The 17,136-nt window shown below is 40.3% G+C and overlaps 3 protein-coding genes across 3 annotated transcripts; 2 read left to right on the top strand and 1 right to left on the bottom strand.

The window, feature by feature from the left end:
- Positions 1-142: 142 nt before the first annotated feature.
- Positions 143-6,319, top strand: npepl1 (aminopeptidase like 1). The gene is made up of 12 exons (XM_077574236.1): positions 143-347; positions 966-1,151; positions 1,266-1,433; positions 2,573-2,662; positions 2,738-2,819; positions 3,000-3,142; positions 4,388-4,465; positions 4,536-4,636; positions 4,707-4,830; positions 4,931-5,107; positions 5,789-5,899; positions 6,034-6,319. The coding sequence occupies exons 1-12, from the start codon at positions 198-200 to the stop codon at positions 6,190-6,192; spliced, it is 1,569 nt and encodes a 522-aa protein (XP_077430362.1). The 5' UTR covers positions 143-197; the 3' UTR covers positions 6,193-6,319.
- Positions 6,320-6,462: 143 nt separating this feature from the next.
- Positions 6,463-10,001, top strand: ctsz (cathepsin Z). Its single transcript, XM_077572518.1, has 6 exons — positions 6,463-6,658; positions 7,486-7,649; positions 7,774-7,953; positions 8,025-8,175; positions 9,256-9,418; positions 9,508-10,001. The coding sequence occupies exons 1-6, from the start codon at positions 6,534-6,536 to the stop codon at positions 9,634-9,636; spliced, it is 912 nt and encodes a 303-aa protein (XP_077428644.1). The 5' UTR covers positions 6,463-6,533; the 3' UTR covers positions 9,637-10,001.
- nelfcd (negative elongation factor complex member C/D) lies at positions 8,486-16,788 on the bottom strand. Its single transcript, XM_077572517.1, has 14 exons — positions 16,575-16,788; positions 15,359-15,471; positions 15,141-15,250; positions 14,948-15,057; positions 13,457-13,564; positions 13,195-13,347; positions 12,343-12,473; positions 12,101-12,266; positions 11,828-11,962; positions 11,114-11,253; positions 10,905-11,019; positions 10,578-10,814; positions 10,348-10,477; positions 8,486-10,243 (listed from the first exon to the last, which is right to left on the bottom strand). Exons 1-14 carry the CDS (start codon positions 16,629-16,631, stop codon positions 10,209-10,211), a joined length of 1,740 nt encoding a protein of 579 aa, XP_077428643.1. The 5' UTR covers positions 16,632-16,788; the 3' UTR covers positions 8,486-10,208.
- Positions 16,789-17,136: the final 348 nt, after the last annotated feature.

Genomic DNA, 17,136 nt, shown 5'->3' with positions numbered 1-17,136 from the left:
AAAAATATATACGTATAATATAAATATATCAAATATAATTTATTTAAACCTTATTGTGAATGTATTGATTTTTTTTCTGGTAGTACAACGTGTAGCAGTATTACAAAGTCGCGTTATCTATTTAGTCCTGTCAGGGCTACCGTCGCCGGCACTGCTTCCGCTATCTAACATTAGCTGCATGTTAGCTTGCCCCAAAAATGGCGAACGTGGTGCTGGAGTTCAAGACGTCTGCCGGTGACTCCAACCCACAGACTCGCCCGATTCTGATTATTGGACAGCATGCTAACCTTCAACAAGTTGACTGGAGCCATATCAAAGGCAAACTTCAGCCTGTCGTCAGTAAAGAGGTAACGCGTACATGGATGACAATGACTACTTGCTAATGCTAAGGTTTAGCTAACACAGCAAGCTAACCTATATGACGCTCAGTCTCTAAAGTTAATTTCCGATGACTCCACTTCAATACCTCTTTATACTCCAGACGCCGAATTTCCAATCGTTTTATCGCTGACTAGAAAGCTATCAATTTGAATAACTTTCATTTTCCACCACGATGGGGCGTTTAATTGCTAAATTTCACGTGTCTATGAATTCATCTAGTGTTAACATGCGTTAAAGTCTGGATAATCTGTTATTTCCTTATGGAGGAACTTGCTGGAAACAATCTGAGCTGCTTGTGTAACACGGCCTATAAAAGTGGATTTGTGATCAAGGGTTTCTGGCAGTCATGACCTCGTGGTTATCCTTTAAGGACTCAGAATTGCGTTAATGCATTACTTATTATGATCGGCACAAATAAAGTGTGTCGAAAGGCTTCATTTGAATACATTACCCCCACACTTAAATTGGTGTTACGTTACAGCCCCCCCCCCCCCCCCCAAAAAAAACTATTACACCCTAGGCATGTCTTTATAACATTTACAGCTCATATTTGTTTTAAGTACTGATGAGTAGTGTTCTTTCAGATTTGGCAGGCTGCACTAAATACTTTGAGCCCCAAGCCCACGGACAGCTGTCCTCTGTACCTCAACTATGCATCCGTGGCGGCCATTCCTTCACGGGTCAGCAGGCACAACAGCCCCTCTTCTGCCCACTTTATCTCCCGCCTGGTCCGCTCGTGTCTCCCTGGAGGGAACAACCGCTGCATCGTGGTCAGTACCTGCACCGCATTCCTCATTTTTTTCAAATTTATCAGTTTCCATTTGCGACTAAAATCATTTTTGTCCAGTGGATGTTGACGTCTGACGTATGTGTGTCCTCTTTAGATGGTGTGCGAGCGCTCAGACGTATTTGCGTCATCCTGTGCCATTTCCAGAGCGTTCCCCATCTTCTCTCGTCGTTCCGCATCGCGTAGGATTGAGAAGAAGCACGTTGCCGTCGAATTTGTGATTGTCGGCCAAGAAAACAACCAGATGGATGAGGCCGAGTTTCAGGTACTGAATGCGTTCATGTGCTCATCTTCACATTTATCCCGTTTCTTCGTATTTTGGATGCGGGTTGTTTAGTTATTTTGAGCAACTGCTGTCTATTAGGGCAAAGGCAGTATTCCTCATGTTTTGGGTGTACACCCTCAAATCTCAAGTTGATCTGTTTCTTTTTCCTTTTTTTTTTATGTTAATAAGGATACAATGTTATGCAAAGGTGTACTTATAATAATTTCATAGCAAAATGATAGTTTGCAGAGTTAGGGGGTGCAAAATATTTTATTCTTTCTAGGAGGGTGTAGCAGAAAATAATTGAGGCACTGGGCTAAAGGCACTTTTGATCAATAGTATTAATTTGTGAAAATTAGGTTATTATAGTTAATGAAACGACTAAAATTGGGGGTAAAAATCCCCCAAACATTTTAATATAATTTTAAAATAAAATCAAAATCTTAATCTAAACTCCATCTTGCATCTTATAAAGCTAACGATAATTATAGTGAAAATGTTCTTTGTTTTTCTTCATTAATATCATACATGAGTTTTCGGGGTTCATTTTAAATAAATGTCTTTAATTCAGTATTGGCGTACATCCGTACAAAATTAGGTTGTTTACTTAACTTTATTACATAATATTTAGTGCCGTTTTTTTGCACTAAACTGAAATAAAGCTTTTCTGAAAAAAATAATTAACTAGCAAACCTACTCAATAAAACCTAAAACTAGCTTAAAAAAAAGTCAAGATGAAAAAATATATACAACTATTAAAAAAAACAAAAAACTAATATTATAACCTTGTATTGAATAACCCCGACAGTTAGGATATGAATGCAAAAATGTTACTCGGATCATTGCAGGTAACAAAAAGTTTGATATTAAAAGTGTGATTCTACATTTAATAATGTAATATTTTGGGAGTTATAGTAACTTATCAACATTCTCATGGGAAATTGAATTTTAAAAGTAAATAGAAGAACTAGAAATAATGTTTTTAAAAAATGGCTGGCAAAACAAAGGTAGACTGCAAAGAACCAAATGGGCATCCGGTGATTAATTAACACACCAGTTGATTCCACTAATCGTCATTTGACGCCACTGAAGTCCTGCAGTCCACCATGTTGCCGTTTTTTTTTTTTTTTTTTGTCCAGTGTCTCTCCAACGCCGCAGACGGAGTGCGACTGGCGGCTCGCATTGTGGACACGCCGTGTAACGAGATGAACACAGACCACTTCTTGGACGTGAGGAAAAACCAACACCTGCGGAATGTGTCAATCCGTCAAGATACTAAATGAAGCCCCGTCCGTGTGTTTCAGGAAATCAAAGCAGTGGGAAGTGAACTCGGAATAACTCCTGTGATTATTCGTGGAGAGGCGCTCAAAGAAAAAGGCTTTGGGGGTAATGTGTCTGGAATCATTTGGTTCTGAGAGATGTGGAAAATATTTGTATTCATTTTAGTTTAAAACCGTTTAGTATTTCATTCATTGTAATCTACTTTCACTTGAGTGCTTCTCTTTGGTCATAACGCAAAAATACTCAAATTGAAATCAAACATTAATTTCAGCTCTGTCCTTTCAGGCATTTATGGAGTTGGCAAGGCAGCTGAAAATCCTCCCGCGTTAGCAGTCTTGAGCCACACACCAGATGGCGCCACTCAGACCATTGCATGGGTGGGCAAGGGCATCGTGTACGACACTGGAGGACTCAGCATCAAGGGGAAGGTACTGGTTTTTAAATGTATTCTAGGGGTGTCAAAATTAATGTTGATTTAAAGTTTGTTTAACGCCACAATTTTTTTTCATTACTCCCCAAAATGTATAAATACATTCTATTTTAATGGTTTTAAGAGTCCCAAAGACATATTTATATGTTTTTTTTTAATGCTAGAGCATACAGAAGGCTTTGATGCAGCCTCTCGGCTGCAAAAAATGGTTGAAGAAATGGTAGTTATTACACAAACGTTCAGCAGGTGGCAGCAGAGTAAAAGAGATCAACCACGGCCATGTTTAAAAAATAAAAAAAACTTTACTCACATTTCTAAATAGATTTGTGAATAATGATGAAACTTAGCTATATTGTAACGCTAATTGCTGCAAAACAGAAACAGATAGAAATATAAAAAAAATTCAGATGAAAGAAGAGACTAATCTCTCCTTTGGTAGGTTCAATGTTTGTTTTTTTATATCGATAGAACACAATATTCTGTGGGCCTTGCAAAATCAGTCAGAATCCAGTAAAACAGCCGTGAGTGAAGGGGGGTTGCTTTAGTGAAAATAAGTTAATGACCGCCCCTTACTTGGAAAGCCTGTACTGGGGCAACACAGCAGACACGCCCACATCAAAATTTAGCAGTAATACATTTAATAATAATGCATATATTTGTGGACACTGGGGTCAATTTGTATTTTAAAATTGTAAAAATGTGCAGAATTTTACAAGTTACTTCATGTTAAAGATCAGATCGCTCTTAATATAAAAAAAAAAAATGCACTGAGCTGTCACCGTCTTACAAATGCAATTATGCCATCTAGTGGCAGAAAATGACCAACACAAAATCAAAATCACACTAGTTTTTTACAGTACAGTTAGTACATCGTTTTAATTTTAATTTGAAACTACTGTATTAATGACTAAAAGATGCAGACATATTTCTGTTCTGTAGCCCCCCCCCCCCCCACACACACACACTTTTATGTTAACAAGAATATGAAAACTTTTTGTATATAATATTGTACATTTAGAACAGATACAATTTGCGATTAATCATGAGTTAGTCATGGGATTAATTACGATAAAAAATTTGAATCGCCTGACACCCCTAATTCACATTTTTTAAGGTAAATGTTATCTTCCATGTGTACGTATCTACAAATGTTAACGTGAGCAAAAGCCCTTCGAGTTCTAACTAAAGCACTTACTAAACACAAGTTAGTTTTAATTTCGCCTTCTGTCTTGATTGGGTCTAGACCACAATGCCAGGCATGAAGAGAGACTGCGGTGGAGCTGCCGCCATTTTGGGAGCTTTTCAAGCTACCGTCAAACAGGTGAGCTACCGATGACAGCCTCGTTGAGTTGTTGTGGGACGTCGGTGACAAATTCCCATCTGTGTCCCAGGGCTTCAAGGATAACCTCCACGCCGTGTTTTGCCTGGCCGAGAACTCCGTCGGACCGACGGCCACACGGCCCGATGATATCCACACGCTCTACTCTGGAAAGTGAGTGTTTTTCCCCACATGATTGTTTGCTAAAGCTGAACACGAGCTAAACTGCGTTTTGACTTTTAAGGACTGTGGAGATCAACAACACTGATGCAGAGGGAAGGTTAGTGCTGGCTGACGGAGTGGTGTACGCCAGCAAAGATCTGTCCGCTGATATCATTCTGGATATGGCCACACTGACGGGTGCACAGGTACGGGGAACGTTTTTTTTTTTTGTTTTGTTTTTTTAAAGTTGACCTTGAGAAAGCAAAGTAAACAGTACCACTTTTTTTTTTTGTCTCGGTTGTTTAGGGGATTTCCACAGGGAAGCACCACGCAGCCGTGATGACCAACAGCGAGCAGTGGGAGACGGCGTGTGTGCGTGCCGGGCGCAGCAGCGGCGATCTCGCCCACCCTTTGGTTTACTGCCCCGAGCTGCACTTCACCGAATTTGCTTCCGCTCTTGCTGACATGAAAAATTCAGTGGCTGTGAGTAGCACTCAGACTGACAGGGAAAAAAAAAAAGGGAATTTGTGTTTAGAGTCAGTTATTTCCATATGAAATCATGGGAATGTAATAAATCTGATCCAGGGTCAAATTGTCACAATGCCTTTAGTAACTTTACAGGCAATGTGTTATAAAGCGGAAGCCAAATCAAAATAATATATATCTTTTCTTTTTCTTTTTTCTTTTGTGGACATTTTTTTTAATACTTTATTGAAGTCAAAATAATTTTGTTAATGTTACAGAGGAAGTCAAGTAAAAAAAAAAAATATATATATATATATATATATATATAATTTATTTATTTGCATTTACATTTTTTTCTGCTTTATTAATGTCAAAATAATGCTGTTATTGTTAATGTGTTAGAGGAAGGGCAGCCATTTTGTCACTCACCGTCGACGGAAAATGACATCACTGTTGCTCAGGGCTCGGGTAACGACCAATCACAGCTCAGCTTGTAAAAATCACATGACTAAACTCCAAAAACAGATGAGCTTTTGATTGGTCGATCCCTGAGCCCTTTATTTTCAGTCAACAGCAAGTGACAAAATGGCCGCCCTCGGAGATGAAATGTGCAACCAACCTCAGTGGTGTTTAATTTGAAGGCCTGATTTTGAGTCAGTGGAATACTTTCAATTTGTAAATCTTGTTTCATTTTGTCAGGACCGTGAGAACGCTCAGAGCTCGTGCGCTGGCCTGTTCATCGTGTCTCACTTGGGTTTTGATTGGCCTGGCGTATGGGTCCATGTTGACATTGCCTCACCCGTTCACGCTGTGAGTACCAACAACCTTTAACAGCGTCAGTCGGTGCTCTGATCTGGATGATCGGAGTGCTGAATTTACTTTTAAAACATGCAGTTTGAATTTACCAAAAGCAGGCAGCGTAATCCTTGTACTTGCCTCTGCAGGGAGAGCGAGCCACCGGATTCGGCGTGGCTCTGCTGATGGCCCTGTTCGGTCAGGCTTCTGATGACTCCATGCTGAACCAAGTGTCTCCTTTGGGTGTTGCGTCCAATATGTTAGAAGAGCAGATGGAGCAGGACTGCAAAAGGAGAAGGCTGGTGTAGGAGACAGAACGGGTGCTAAAACTGTCGAAGCAAGTGCTCATTCACTTTGGGTTAACGTGTTTTAAAGTGTCCGTCTGCCCTCTGTTTGATTACATTTGACTTCACTCAATAAATGAAATAATGCACAGCTATGACTCTTGAGCTTTGTTCACAACTATTAGAAAATACAGTAGGAGTTAAATCAGTCACGAGAGCTACAGAGTGGAATTAATCCAAGCCACTAGTCGGCGCTGTCGAGATCGTCAAGAACATTTGACTTCCTGCTGGTGCAGTGAGTCATCTTGTCAGGTGATGTCGACACAAGTCTGCACTAAGAGTTACCGGTAAAGCGGCTTGCCCAAATGGCGAACACAGCGTCTATAGTTTTATTTTCCGTCCTTTTATCTGCCGTGTCAGCTGGACTGTATTTTAACAGCGAAGAGCCCTGCTATGTCCCCACGCCGAGGAAAAACGTCTTCGGACTGACGTAAGTTGGGAGGTTGTTTTGAACAATTATGCTAGCTCGTTAGCGACATGGCTAACATGCTGTCAAACGGTGGCAGTCACGAGTTTTACTGATAAGGGATGAAAAAAAACCTTGTGGCGGGTTAGGATAAATAGATCGATAAGATTATAATAGCAACGCAAAAGTATATTTACTTCGCTATTGGGTCATCGATTTTTTTCATAGGTCGGAAATAAACAGTTTTGTCATGGACAGTACTGGAACGCAAAAGAGGAGGTTAATGTGATTTATTTATTTATTTTAATCTAGTCCTCCGACGGCCACTTTAAACGTATGGGCGAAAAAACATTATTCAGGGTGTGCGTAAACTTGACGTAAAGTCTCTTCAATTGTTTCCAAAAGTAATTTACTAGACAAATCTGTGAAGATTATTACAAAATGAGTAGTTTCCATCACTGTCCTATGTCCACGTCTCCATAACTGTCTTCCATAATCATTTTGCTGAGTCCGCATTTCTAGTTTTGTTCATTATTAACAATAAGCACTTTTTTAAAAAGGGGATTTATTTAACATAATATGTTTTATCAACATTGTACCTGAAATACCTAAATACAATAATTAAAAGCTTTGTAAAACTTTGTATATAGAAAAAAAAATGTACATCGAATATTTTTTTTTTTTAATGTAATACAACTTTTTGGACACCGGGTTAAATGTTGCTGGACTTTTTGTTATGAAATTACTATTATTTGTTCTTTTTTTTCTTTCAAGCAGGTTGAATCAAATGCTCTCTCAGACCATATATGGATTAATAAGAACCAATATTCACCCATGTGTTGTCTTTTAAGGACCTCGCCTCGCCCTCATGAATATTTAAACATTTCTGATCTGCCCAAGTCGTGGGACTGGAGGAACATCGGCGGTATCAACTATGTCAGCACCACCCGCAATCAGCACATTCCTCAGTACTGCGGCTCATGTTGGGCTCATGGCAGCACCAGCGCAATGGCAGGTTCGAGCCATAAATAAACATAAACCTCCTCTCTCCTTGTGTCACAGACATGTATTGACAGTGTTGTAGCCATTGTTATGATTCAAGGAAGTTGAGCCATCCTTCTTTTTCCATTGATGTCCAGATCGCATCAATATCAAGCGCCAAGGGGCGTGGCCGTCCGCCTACCTCTCCGTGCAGAACGTGATCGACTGCGGAGAAGCCGGCTCTTGCCATGGCGGTGATCACAACGCAGTGTGGGAGTACGCCAACACCCACGGCATTCCAGACGAGACGTGCAATAACTACCAGGCCAAAGATCAATGTGAGGGTCCTTCAGAGTAACAACAAAGCACGCCTGGGCACGCACGTCTCATTTTCTGCCCCCCTTTGTAGCATGTAAACCTTTCAACCAGTGCGGCACCTGCACCACCTTCGGCGTATGCAATGTTGTGAAGAACTACACCATGTGGATGGTGGGCGATTACGGAATGGTCAGCGGAAGGGAGAAGATGATGGCGGAGATTTATGCCAGGGGTCCGATCAGGTTTGTGGAATAATTAATTACTGAAAGCTGTCAGTTGAGCTCATTAACATCTCAAGTGTCCTCATAGAACAATTGGTTGTGCTCATTTATGTCAAGAAATTTCAAAGCAATACTTTTATATTAGCCACAGCTTTGGCTAATATAAAAGTATTGCTCTGGCGTCAAACTAAGTTTTGGAGCTTCATGTAAGCAGGGTGGGGGCGTCAAATACTGTACTTGCAGATTTTCCCAGTAGGGCTTAAGTCGCCATAGCCCGCAAATACGCTGTCGTACGTATTCATTAAACACATTGGAAAATACTTTTCAGAAGGCAAGTTGAGGTAAGTTTATTTGTACAGCACCATTCATACACAAAGAAAGTCCATCGTGCATTACAGACACCTAGAAATAATGACTACACACAAAATTAAATGAAAACATGAAATCAAGATTAAATAAGAAAATGGTCAAATGAAATGTAAAATCACAAAATGAAAGCAAGATGGTCAAAACAAGAATTACACTTGATATTTGAAAAAGCACCACTCCATTTCCATATAAAAAATAGTTTTGATATAATATTCAAATTTCTTGAGATAGTGAATTTAGCGTCTTTGTTGGGTGGATTCAATAGTTTAATGATGTCCCCGCTTACATTCGTCTGTATTTCCCACTTAGCAACTTGTTCACTATATTTAGCAACTTTTCTCACCTTTTTTTTTTTTTTTTTGCGACTCGCAACTTTAATTCCTGCTGAGACAGACGAGCGGGCTGCAGAATCATTTTCATATTATTTTCCATACGGAAAGTACCCTGAATCTTGTGGTGCGGTCTTAGTTGCTTGTTTTGTCTAAGCAAGAGGTGGAAATTATGACCAAATAAGGAAAGTGGCTGTAATCTGTAAATCTAAAAATGATACAAAATAGCAATATTTTACTTTGTGTATGGTGAATCTTTATGTTTCTTTTTCTGCATTGAACTACTGTACTGAAAATATTTACAATTTTTTCTACATATGCAAATGAACTGAAAAGCACCCGTTTAAGCATTTCAGAGCAGGATCACTTTACTTGCAAGTAATCTGTGCCATTTGTGTCTTAGCTGTGGCATCATGGCGACGGACAACCTCGACGCCTACAATGGCGGTCTCTACTCCGAGTACGTCGCCAACCCCTTCGTGAACCACATCGTGTCGGTGGCGGGATGGGGAGTGGAGAACGGCGTGGAGTACTGGATCGTACGGAACTCCTGGGGCGAGCCGTGGGTAAGCACTTTTTCTCAAGAGCGACAACGGAAACGTTTTAAGAGGATGAGGTGGTGGCGTCGTGTTGAAAAGTGTCGTGTTGTCGCCAGGGTGAGAAAGGCTGGCTGAGGATCGTCACCAGCGCCTACAAGGGAGGAAGCGGAAGTTCCTACAACCTGGCACTGGAGACGGATTGCGCCTATGGAGACCCGATAGTCCCTAAAGACTATTTAGTCTAGTTCACACCAGTATTGTGTCAATCCACTTGTAATCATTGCCGAAAAGGGAACATCATTGTTTTTCTGTGTAAACATCTATTTTGAAATTTGAGTGCCAAATGGTTGGCATTGTTTTGATTTTTACAGATGTGTAGACTGTTGAACAGTCTAAAAAATATTACCAGTACATGACCAGGATGACATCTGACAATGATGACATATAATAGAAATTCCAGAGTCAAAAATCATAAACCACTTGCTAAGCATTTTAAAATTAAAATAAACAACATATTAACACGCATGTTGAACCACAATCACGTTCTGATGCTATGCGAGTTCTACACCGATGATTAAAGCGTGCCTTCACAATAAAAAAAAAGTTGGGATTTGAGTCTTTTTACATAATGCTGACAATATGTCAGCCTTTAAAGTCATGCTGTGTGGCTTTCTTCTCACTCTTAAAGCTGTACTGAATCTCCATCTCATCATCTTGAGCAGCTCCAAGTTGGTCTCAATGACCACAAAAGTCCAAAGTTGCGTCGTCATGTCCAAAAGGTGCGCTTCATCAGCTCTTTTATGGCATGAAAATGGCCTCAATTAATCATGATGAAATTTGACTTGCAATGAGCTGGAATATAAAACAATGTGAATTAGTTTCCAAAATCAAGATGGGGTAAAAAACCAAAACATTTAGGTTCATGCTAGTAGTTGACCACCAGGAGGGGGACGTACCGATGAACTCTGCGACGGGGTCGTGCTCTCCCTCCGTGCGAATTGTTCCCGCGATGCTGTCGTTCTCCAGGATGGGCAGGAAGAGCTGAACGAAGTCAGACGTGTACGGCGGTGCGATCACGTCCAGGACCTTTGTAAGGACGGGTACAGACGCTAACGTTTATTTCTGCTCAAAATGATTTACCCGCACGATAGCAAATTCGATTTGAACTTCACGTTGAAGTGGTTACCTCAGTGACAAAATAGCGAATGAGGGAGATGTCGGTGTTGAGCTTCTCCAGACACTTGCGGATGTAGCCAACCACGGGCAGGACGTAACCACGACTCAGCAGGTGCACCATCCGGTCCAGGAGCGTTTTCTTGAGCTCCAACTGCTCCATGACATCCAGCTGCGAGTGTTCGGTCTCAAAAAGCTTGATGAGCAGCTGGAGGACTTGAGGATGGAGCAGCTGGTGACACGTGCAGATCTGCCGAAAGGGGGAGGAACCGTTTTAGCTGTCGTCTTAGAAAAAAAAAAAATAATAATTCAACTTGTGTGTAGGTGACACTCTCAGTACTTCATCTAGCAAAGCCAAGTGGACCGGCGTGTGATCGGTTTGCAGCTGAAAGTAGCGAGGCTCCGACACGGTCCAGTCCACCCACTTCAAAACCCCCATGGCAACCACTGGGAAGCTGAGCAAATACACAAAAACAACCCGATCCATCGACTGTGCTTGGCGCCATCCAGCGACGTGTTTTTTTTTTGGGTTTGCGGTCTCACGCTCACCGTATGCACTGGTACAACGTGCCGAGCTCCGCCACCAACTCGGTGGCGCCTTTGTTTTCGTTGCAGCAAAGATTGTGCACCGTCTCGATGGCCTTTGAGGACGATTTTAACTCGTCCTTGTTGATGTTGACTCGCTTGTTCTGAGACCAGGACAGAAAGATCAGTTCAGCCCTATTTGTGACCGCAATGCCAGCTGTTTGTGGGTTTAAAAGCTCAAATTTAACTCTTTCACTGCCATAGAAGTCAAAAATTCATTTGAACTATTTCTATAGTTTCACATTTTTTTTCCACTTTTGTTAACAAGAGTATGAAAACCTAGAATGTTTTATTGCACATTCAGAACAAATACAAAATGTGTGATTAATTGTGAGTTAACTAGTGAAGTCATGCGATTAATTATGATTACAAATTTTAATCTTCTGACGCCCCAAATTTTTAATAATGTTTTCTTTTTTTAATTCATTCACTGCCATTGACGGCTATAAACGTCAAAAATCCATTTAAACTATTTCTATTAGTTTTAACATTTTTTTTCCACTTTTGTTAACAAGAGTATGAAAACCTAGAATGTTTTATTGGACATTCAGAACAGATACAAAATGTGTGATTAATCGTGAGTTAACTAGTTTATTACAATTAAAAATATATATTTAAAAAATATATATATATTTTTTAAATGAATTTATGGCAGTAAATGAGTTAAGAGGTTTCAACCTTTTTCCACGTCTCGACCACGCTGGCGGCGTAGGCCAGGATGTGGATGTATTTGTGCTTGTGGTCTTGGTTGATCTTCGAGCCGGGCTTGAACAGTGACTGCATGAACAGGTCCAGAAAAGCTGGCACTCTGATCTGAGGAACAAGAAACAGGAAGTGCTCATCACTATAGCTTAAGCCTCAGAGAATTCAGATTTCAGAGAATGACCCGCCTTTTTTTCTCCTTTCACAATAAATGGGACGAAACGAGAACATTATGTGCTGTTTCCTCACCAGCTCCACCGGAGGCGGGTCCATGCTGCTGAACATCTTAAACAGCACCGTGATATCGGCGGGATTCAGGGCCCCTTTGGACAACATGGCCCCCAGCGCCTGGCAGGCACGAGGGTAGGCGGCCGCTGTGCCCAGCGCCAGCGTTATCTGACTGGCATCGTGGCCCCTGACGCAAAACAACACAAGACGAGTCAATCGTTGGCGTTTATTTTCGGCGAATTTGCAGCCACTAGCGGGGTTACCTCTTGTGGGCCGACTTCTGCACCTCCTGACCAATCCGGCGCACAGCGGAGCCGCCTTGCTCCTCCCGGGCCAGGATGGACATCATCGCCTGAGCAAAGAGGTACGTGTGCTCCCCGTGACACACCATTTTCTAAGCAGAGATGAAGACAAAAATAAAGGAGCAACTCAAAACTATTAAATGTCGGTCTTGTAAAGTTTTGTAAATGTGATGAGGTGGACATTCACAAAAAAAAAAAAAAATCATATTATGTTTTCATACGGTGTACTGCACTATTATTTTATATTGAACCACAAAAACATGGCGCGATTGTCGAGGAAGAAGAATATTGCCACAAAGTGAGGACACGGGCAATAAAAAGGAGAGAATATTTCGAGGGCAGCATTCATTTAGTCACAGCACATTGTGTGATTGCAGGAGCCCCCCAAATTTAATCATTATATTTATAAACAATCTACATTATAAATGGTGAGTTTTGCTATTACAACATTAATAAGTTAAATATGTCAAACTATTTTTGTAGTGTTTGAATTTGAAGTGCGTTTTAACAAAAAATTATTTCACTTTAACATAAATTTGCTACTTGCTTTTAATAATGAAAAAAAAAACTTTCTATACTTCACTTAACAAAAATATATTTTAAAAATATTTTTTTAAATGGCAAAACCGGGTGTCAGTTTTATGTTAAGCGGGGCCGTCGCTATCAGCCGAATATAACTATTAAAGTAACTTGTAATCTAACTCAGTTCTTTTTTTTTAAAGCAAGTAATCAGTAAAGTATTTAAGTTACTTTTTCATCAACTGCAACAACACTGATCTCTATCTATCTACGAATCCTCAAAATGGGCCTCACGGCAAATTCTGGCAGGTTCTTCTCTAAGTTCTCCTCTCCTCCATCCAGCAGCGTGGCTAAAGAAGTCCTCAACACCCGAGAGAAAACCTCCAACTGCTGGCACGCCGTCGACACGCTGGTGATCTCGCCCTGGTAGCCAGCGTCTGAAATCAGCTACAAAGATACAAAAAAAAATTATAGCTGAAATTGTCAGAGACACTCGATCCATAAATTAATTTTTTTTTTAAATTGCTTGGGGAAAAATATGTTTCTGCGAGCATACCTTCACTGTGAAGTTCAGCATGAGACAGTCGGGATGAGCCTCCGCCAGCTTGTAGAAGAGATCTCGCCAAGTGGTGTGAGCAATCATCTGCTCCAGCCAAGCAGGAGTCTACAAACACATTTGCAATCTCGATGAATTAAAACTTCAGTTTCATTTTCACTTCAAAGTGAGCACAGCACTCTTAAAATGGCAGCTTTTTCTCACATTAAAAAAGACAGAAGAGAACGAGACCTTGATAAACCATTTCAAAGCTTTCCCTTCTCAAAAACTGTGTGAATTACAACTTATGTAAATAACTTCTTATTTGTTTTATATTGCTTTGTGGTGTGCAAATTAGCAACTGCTGCTAGAATCTGGCATATTTACAATTTAATTTGTTGTTTATTAATGTGTATTGTCACTTTCAAATATAATGAAAAAAAAACTCTCTTATGGGGAAATTGTTCAATAAGCACTTTTTAATTCAATCACCTTATTCAGTGGTTTTTCTTCTGGTGAACTCAGTATTTATTTTGTGGCTGGACTTCATAATTTATTTACAATATTCCCCCATAACAGATTATTTTCAAGGAGAATGGATTATCATCAATTGAAACTAAATAAGCAATCATTATTTTTTTACTGTATTTAAAAAGTAAAAAAAAATATTATTTTTTTTTATAATTTGACCAATATTACCGGATTAAATAAAATAAATAAATCAAACAATTATTTACTGACATAAATATTTATATTAAATTTTTAATTAAAAAATTGTAGTGTCTCAATTGTGCTGGCCAACACGTACGTACACAATACCTGATATTATTACAAATTAAATCAATACATTTATCGAGGTGTCATTGCAAACACATTCTAACCCCGGATTTACACCGCATGCGTGTGCGTTGCGGATCGACGGCGTCGTGTCGGAGGCCGCCGCATGGATAGACCCATTTTCTATTTTTTGCCGGACGCCGCCTCCGTCAAATGACAAACTAGCACAGAACAGTGGGACAGGAAGACCGACGCGGTTTCAAAATAAAAAAATTCCGGTTACAGAATAAAATGCCCGCCAGATCCTATTTCGCAATCATGTCAGCAGAACGTCATATGCTTAACGCTTAATTCAACTGCAGCAAACATGGACGAGGAGACATTTATAATGGAGGTGGATTATATATGACACGGCACTTCCTTTTTATTTGGACAACCTAAATATGGATGCTGCAAGGAACATCATAGTGGGAGTGGACGGTAAATTCAATCAATGTCCGCCTCTTTTTCTGCTTCTCTGTTGAACTCACTTTCTGTGTGTTTGTCGTTGTTTTTAATGCCACATGCGATCACGCGAGACACGGCAGGAAGTTTTAAGAACACGCTTCAACTACACTAAAATTAAGTCATTAGTAATACGATATAGTCAGCATTGAAGTATTTTTTTATGAAAATTTTATTTTATGCCATTATATTAGAAAGGTGTCTTGACTTAATCGTTAGCTAATTTCGTACCTCGCCCTCAACGGTGAAAATGGAATCTGCTTTCTGGGGGTCAAAGTGCTTTATCAGCAGACTCTTCAGGTGATTCTCAACTCGTTCTTGGACCTGCGCAGGCTCGACTCCTGTACAGCACATGACAATTTAAGCAAAAGTGAACAAGGCCCACAGCGCGCACAGCAAAAGCAGGGTGAGAGACGCTACCGACCCATCTGGATGAGCCACTCGGCCAGCAGGTTAACGGTCTGAGCCACGGCAGAGTAGTTTTCCGACAGAAGCTGGATGACGTGTTCTGGAGAACCACCCGCCTGGAAATACCTGCAACAAAAATACCAGAGGAGCTCAACCTTACTGTGCTTGTTATATTTTAAGAAACAAACTAATGAAAAGCGGCCACGACTTGCATGAAAAGATACAGGTGCATACATTTTGAGAGTATTGAAAATGGCAGGCTCCATGATGTAATCCCTGCTGGAAAATTTCTTCAGACAATCCTCTTGGATTTTCCCCAAATTTTCAACGTCGACATATGCATCCTCCTGCAAGAAAATTGCGAGACATGTTGAGCACAGCTATGAAGTTAGTAGTGTTCTAATTCAAAATAGACAGATGAAACATAAAAAGTTGAACCCCTAACACCATATCCCAAACTAAGCAAACAATTTCAAAACTTTTTTCACCATTACTAGAAATTAAAACTAGAAATTAAAAATTAATGTTCGCTTCTTTTATTAACTCTAGAAGTGTTTCAATGTCTTCGCTGCTCCAAATAGATGTTCCTATATCATCCACCGCCATTTTTTTCTGACTACAATAAGTATGTGTGACGCAATATCCGTTCAAAACATGCGACGTGTAAATTCACAATTTCCTGTTATCGATTTGTTGAAAAATCCACCAACTCCAACGTGTAAAACTTTGTTGTTGTTTGCGAATTTTATGCCTTTACATTTTGCCTTCAAATTTCTAGCGTTTCGAATTCAAATAAAAATGGGTGGATGGAAAGTGGAAACGCACCTAATGTCACCTATAACCTGTACTAGTACTCAATGAGGGGGAGGGGAGGGGCGGGGATGCTGAGGAGAGCTCGACAAGGATGTCAGGAAAACCTACTTGAACATCTGAATATTATTTATGGTTAATCAGATGCACTTTAAATGGCGACAGGTGCTGCTGCCTCACATTTAACATGAGTTAATGTGATTGGTTAATTCTTAGCACATCAAATCCTTAGTTGCAAGACGGTGTGCAGTTGTGCACACCTGTGCAACCACATTACGCCAGTCGTTTTGACTGCCCCTCTCGAACATATTTGTTCCAACTTAGTTGTGCAGGTCATAGGTCACATTAATGGTTGGTCAGGTGGAGACTCTAAAAAGTACACTAAAGTTACTGTAATTGATTGAATGTCCAACACATGGAGAATCTATTAGCATTTAGCAGACATTGAACTTCATCTTCCATCCTAAAAAACTCATTGTAACAAGTCACCAGACCAATAATTATATTGTCCGGCCGTTTTAAAAATAATAATAGAGTGTCCAATCCCAAAAAGAGAGCAGTGAGTGTTCCGCTTCCATAGTTCCCACTAGAAACTGTCATGCTAACTAACAATAACTAGCCAAACATCAACAAGCTTTACCGTGTTACCGTCCGGACCTTCCCAGTCCCCCGCGCCGCCATAATATTCTTCGTCCATGTCGACAGGAACAGGTTTGAATTCAAACTAACTGTAGTTGCACGTAGTTTGTATCATTCCGCGGAATAACACACTGCGAAGACGTTTGAATAAGCTAGCCCGGTGGCTAACAACTGGAGGAAAATGGCGAGGCGGTGAACCAAAAGCCACGCCTCTTTATTTTACTATTACCCGAGTTTGCCCTATCAGGCACAACTCAGTTCACTTGGATGGATTCGAAAAATCTCACAGCACAGGACTAAATAAAACCGTCACAAGAAATGAAGTAATAATTACATGTTTAAAAACAAAACAAACAAAAAAAAACCGCATAAAACATCCTTGGCAGAGGTTCATCCAGAGTGATAAAATGTGCACAGTTAACAAACTCACACGATGAAGCCTCCACTATTTTACCGAGTCCGTAGCATAACCTACACAGTACAAGAATGACTCATGGGACACAGACCTACGCTACACACTTGTGTCTTTCATTAAGTGAGTTTTGCATTGTAGTACTGTTATC

The sequence above is a fragment of the Vanacampus margaritifer genome, chromosome 8, assembly GCF_051991255.1.
Source record: "Vanacampus margaritifer isolate UIUO_Vmar chromosome 8, RoL_Vmar_1.0, whole genome shotgun sequence".
NCBI classification, from domain to species: Eukaryota; Metazoa; Chordata; class Actinopteri; order Syngnathiformes; family Syngnathidae; genus Vanacampus; species Vanacampus margaritifer.
This window is presented reverse-complemented; position numbering and strand designations above follow the sequence as displayed.

Bases quoted from the DNA above. Each gene is read 5' to 3' on its own strand.
- ctsz (XM_077572518.1), top strand. From the start codon at position 6,534: ATGGCGAACACAGCGTCTATAGTTTTATTTTCCGTCCTTTTATCTGCC. The intron at 6,659-7,485 runs GTAAGTTGGGAG...TTGTCTTTTAAG, and splicing joins AAAAACGTCTTCGGACTGAC to GACCTCGCCTCGCCCTCATG. The intron at 9,419-9,507 runs GTAAGCACTTTT...TGTTGTCGCCAG, and splicing joins ACTCCTGGGGCGAGCCGTGG to GGTGAGAAAGGCTGGCTGAG.
- nelfcd (XM_077572517.1), bottom strand. From the start codon at position 16,631: ATGGACGAAGAATATTATGGCGGCGCGGGGGACTGGGAAGGTCCGGAC. The intron at 15,058-15,140 runs GTCGGTAGCGTC...TGTGCTGTACAG, and splicing joins CGAGTGGCTCATCCAGATGG to GAGTCGAGCCTGCGCAGGTC. The intron at 11,963-12,100 runs GTGAGGAAACAG...CTTGTTCCTCAG, and splicing joins ACCCGCCTCCGGTGGAGCTG to ATCAGAGTGCCAGCTTTTCT.
- npepl1 (XM_077574236.1), top strand. From the start codon at position 198: ATGGCGAACGTGGTGCTGGAGTTCAAGACGTCTGCCGGTGACTCCAAC. The intron at 1,434-2,572 runs GTACTGAATGCG...TTTTTTGTCCAG, and splicing joins TGGATGAGGCCGAGTTTCAG to TGTCTCTCCAACGCCGCAGA. The intron at 5,900-6,033 runs GTGAGTACCAAC...TTGCCTCTGCAG, and splicing joins TTGCCTCACCCGTTCACGCT to GGAGAGCGAGCCACCGGATT.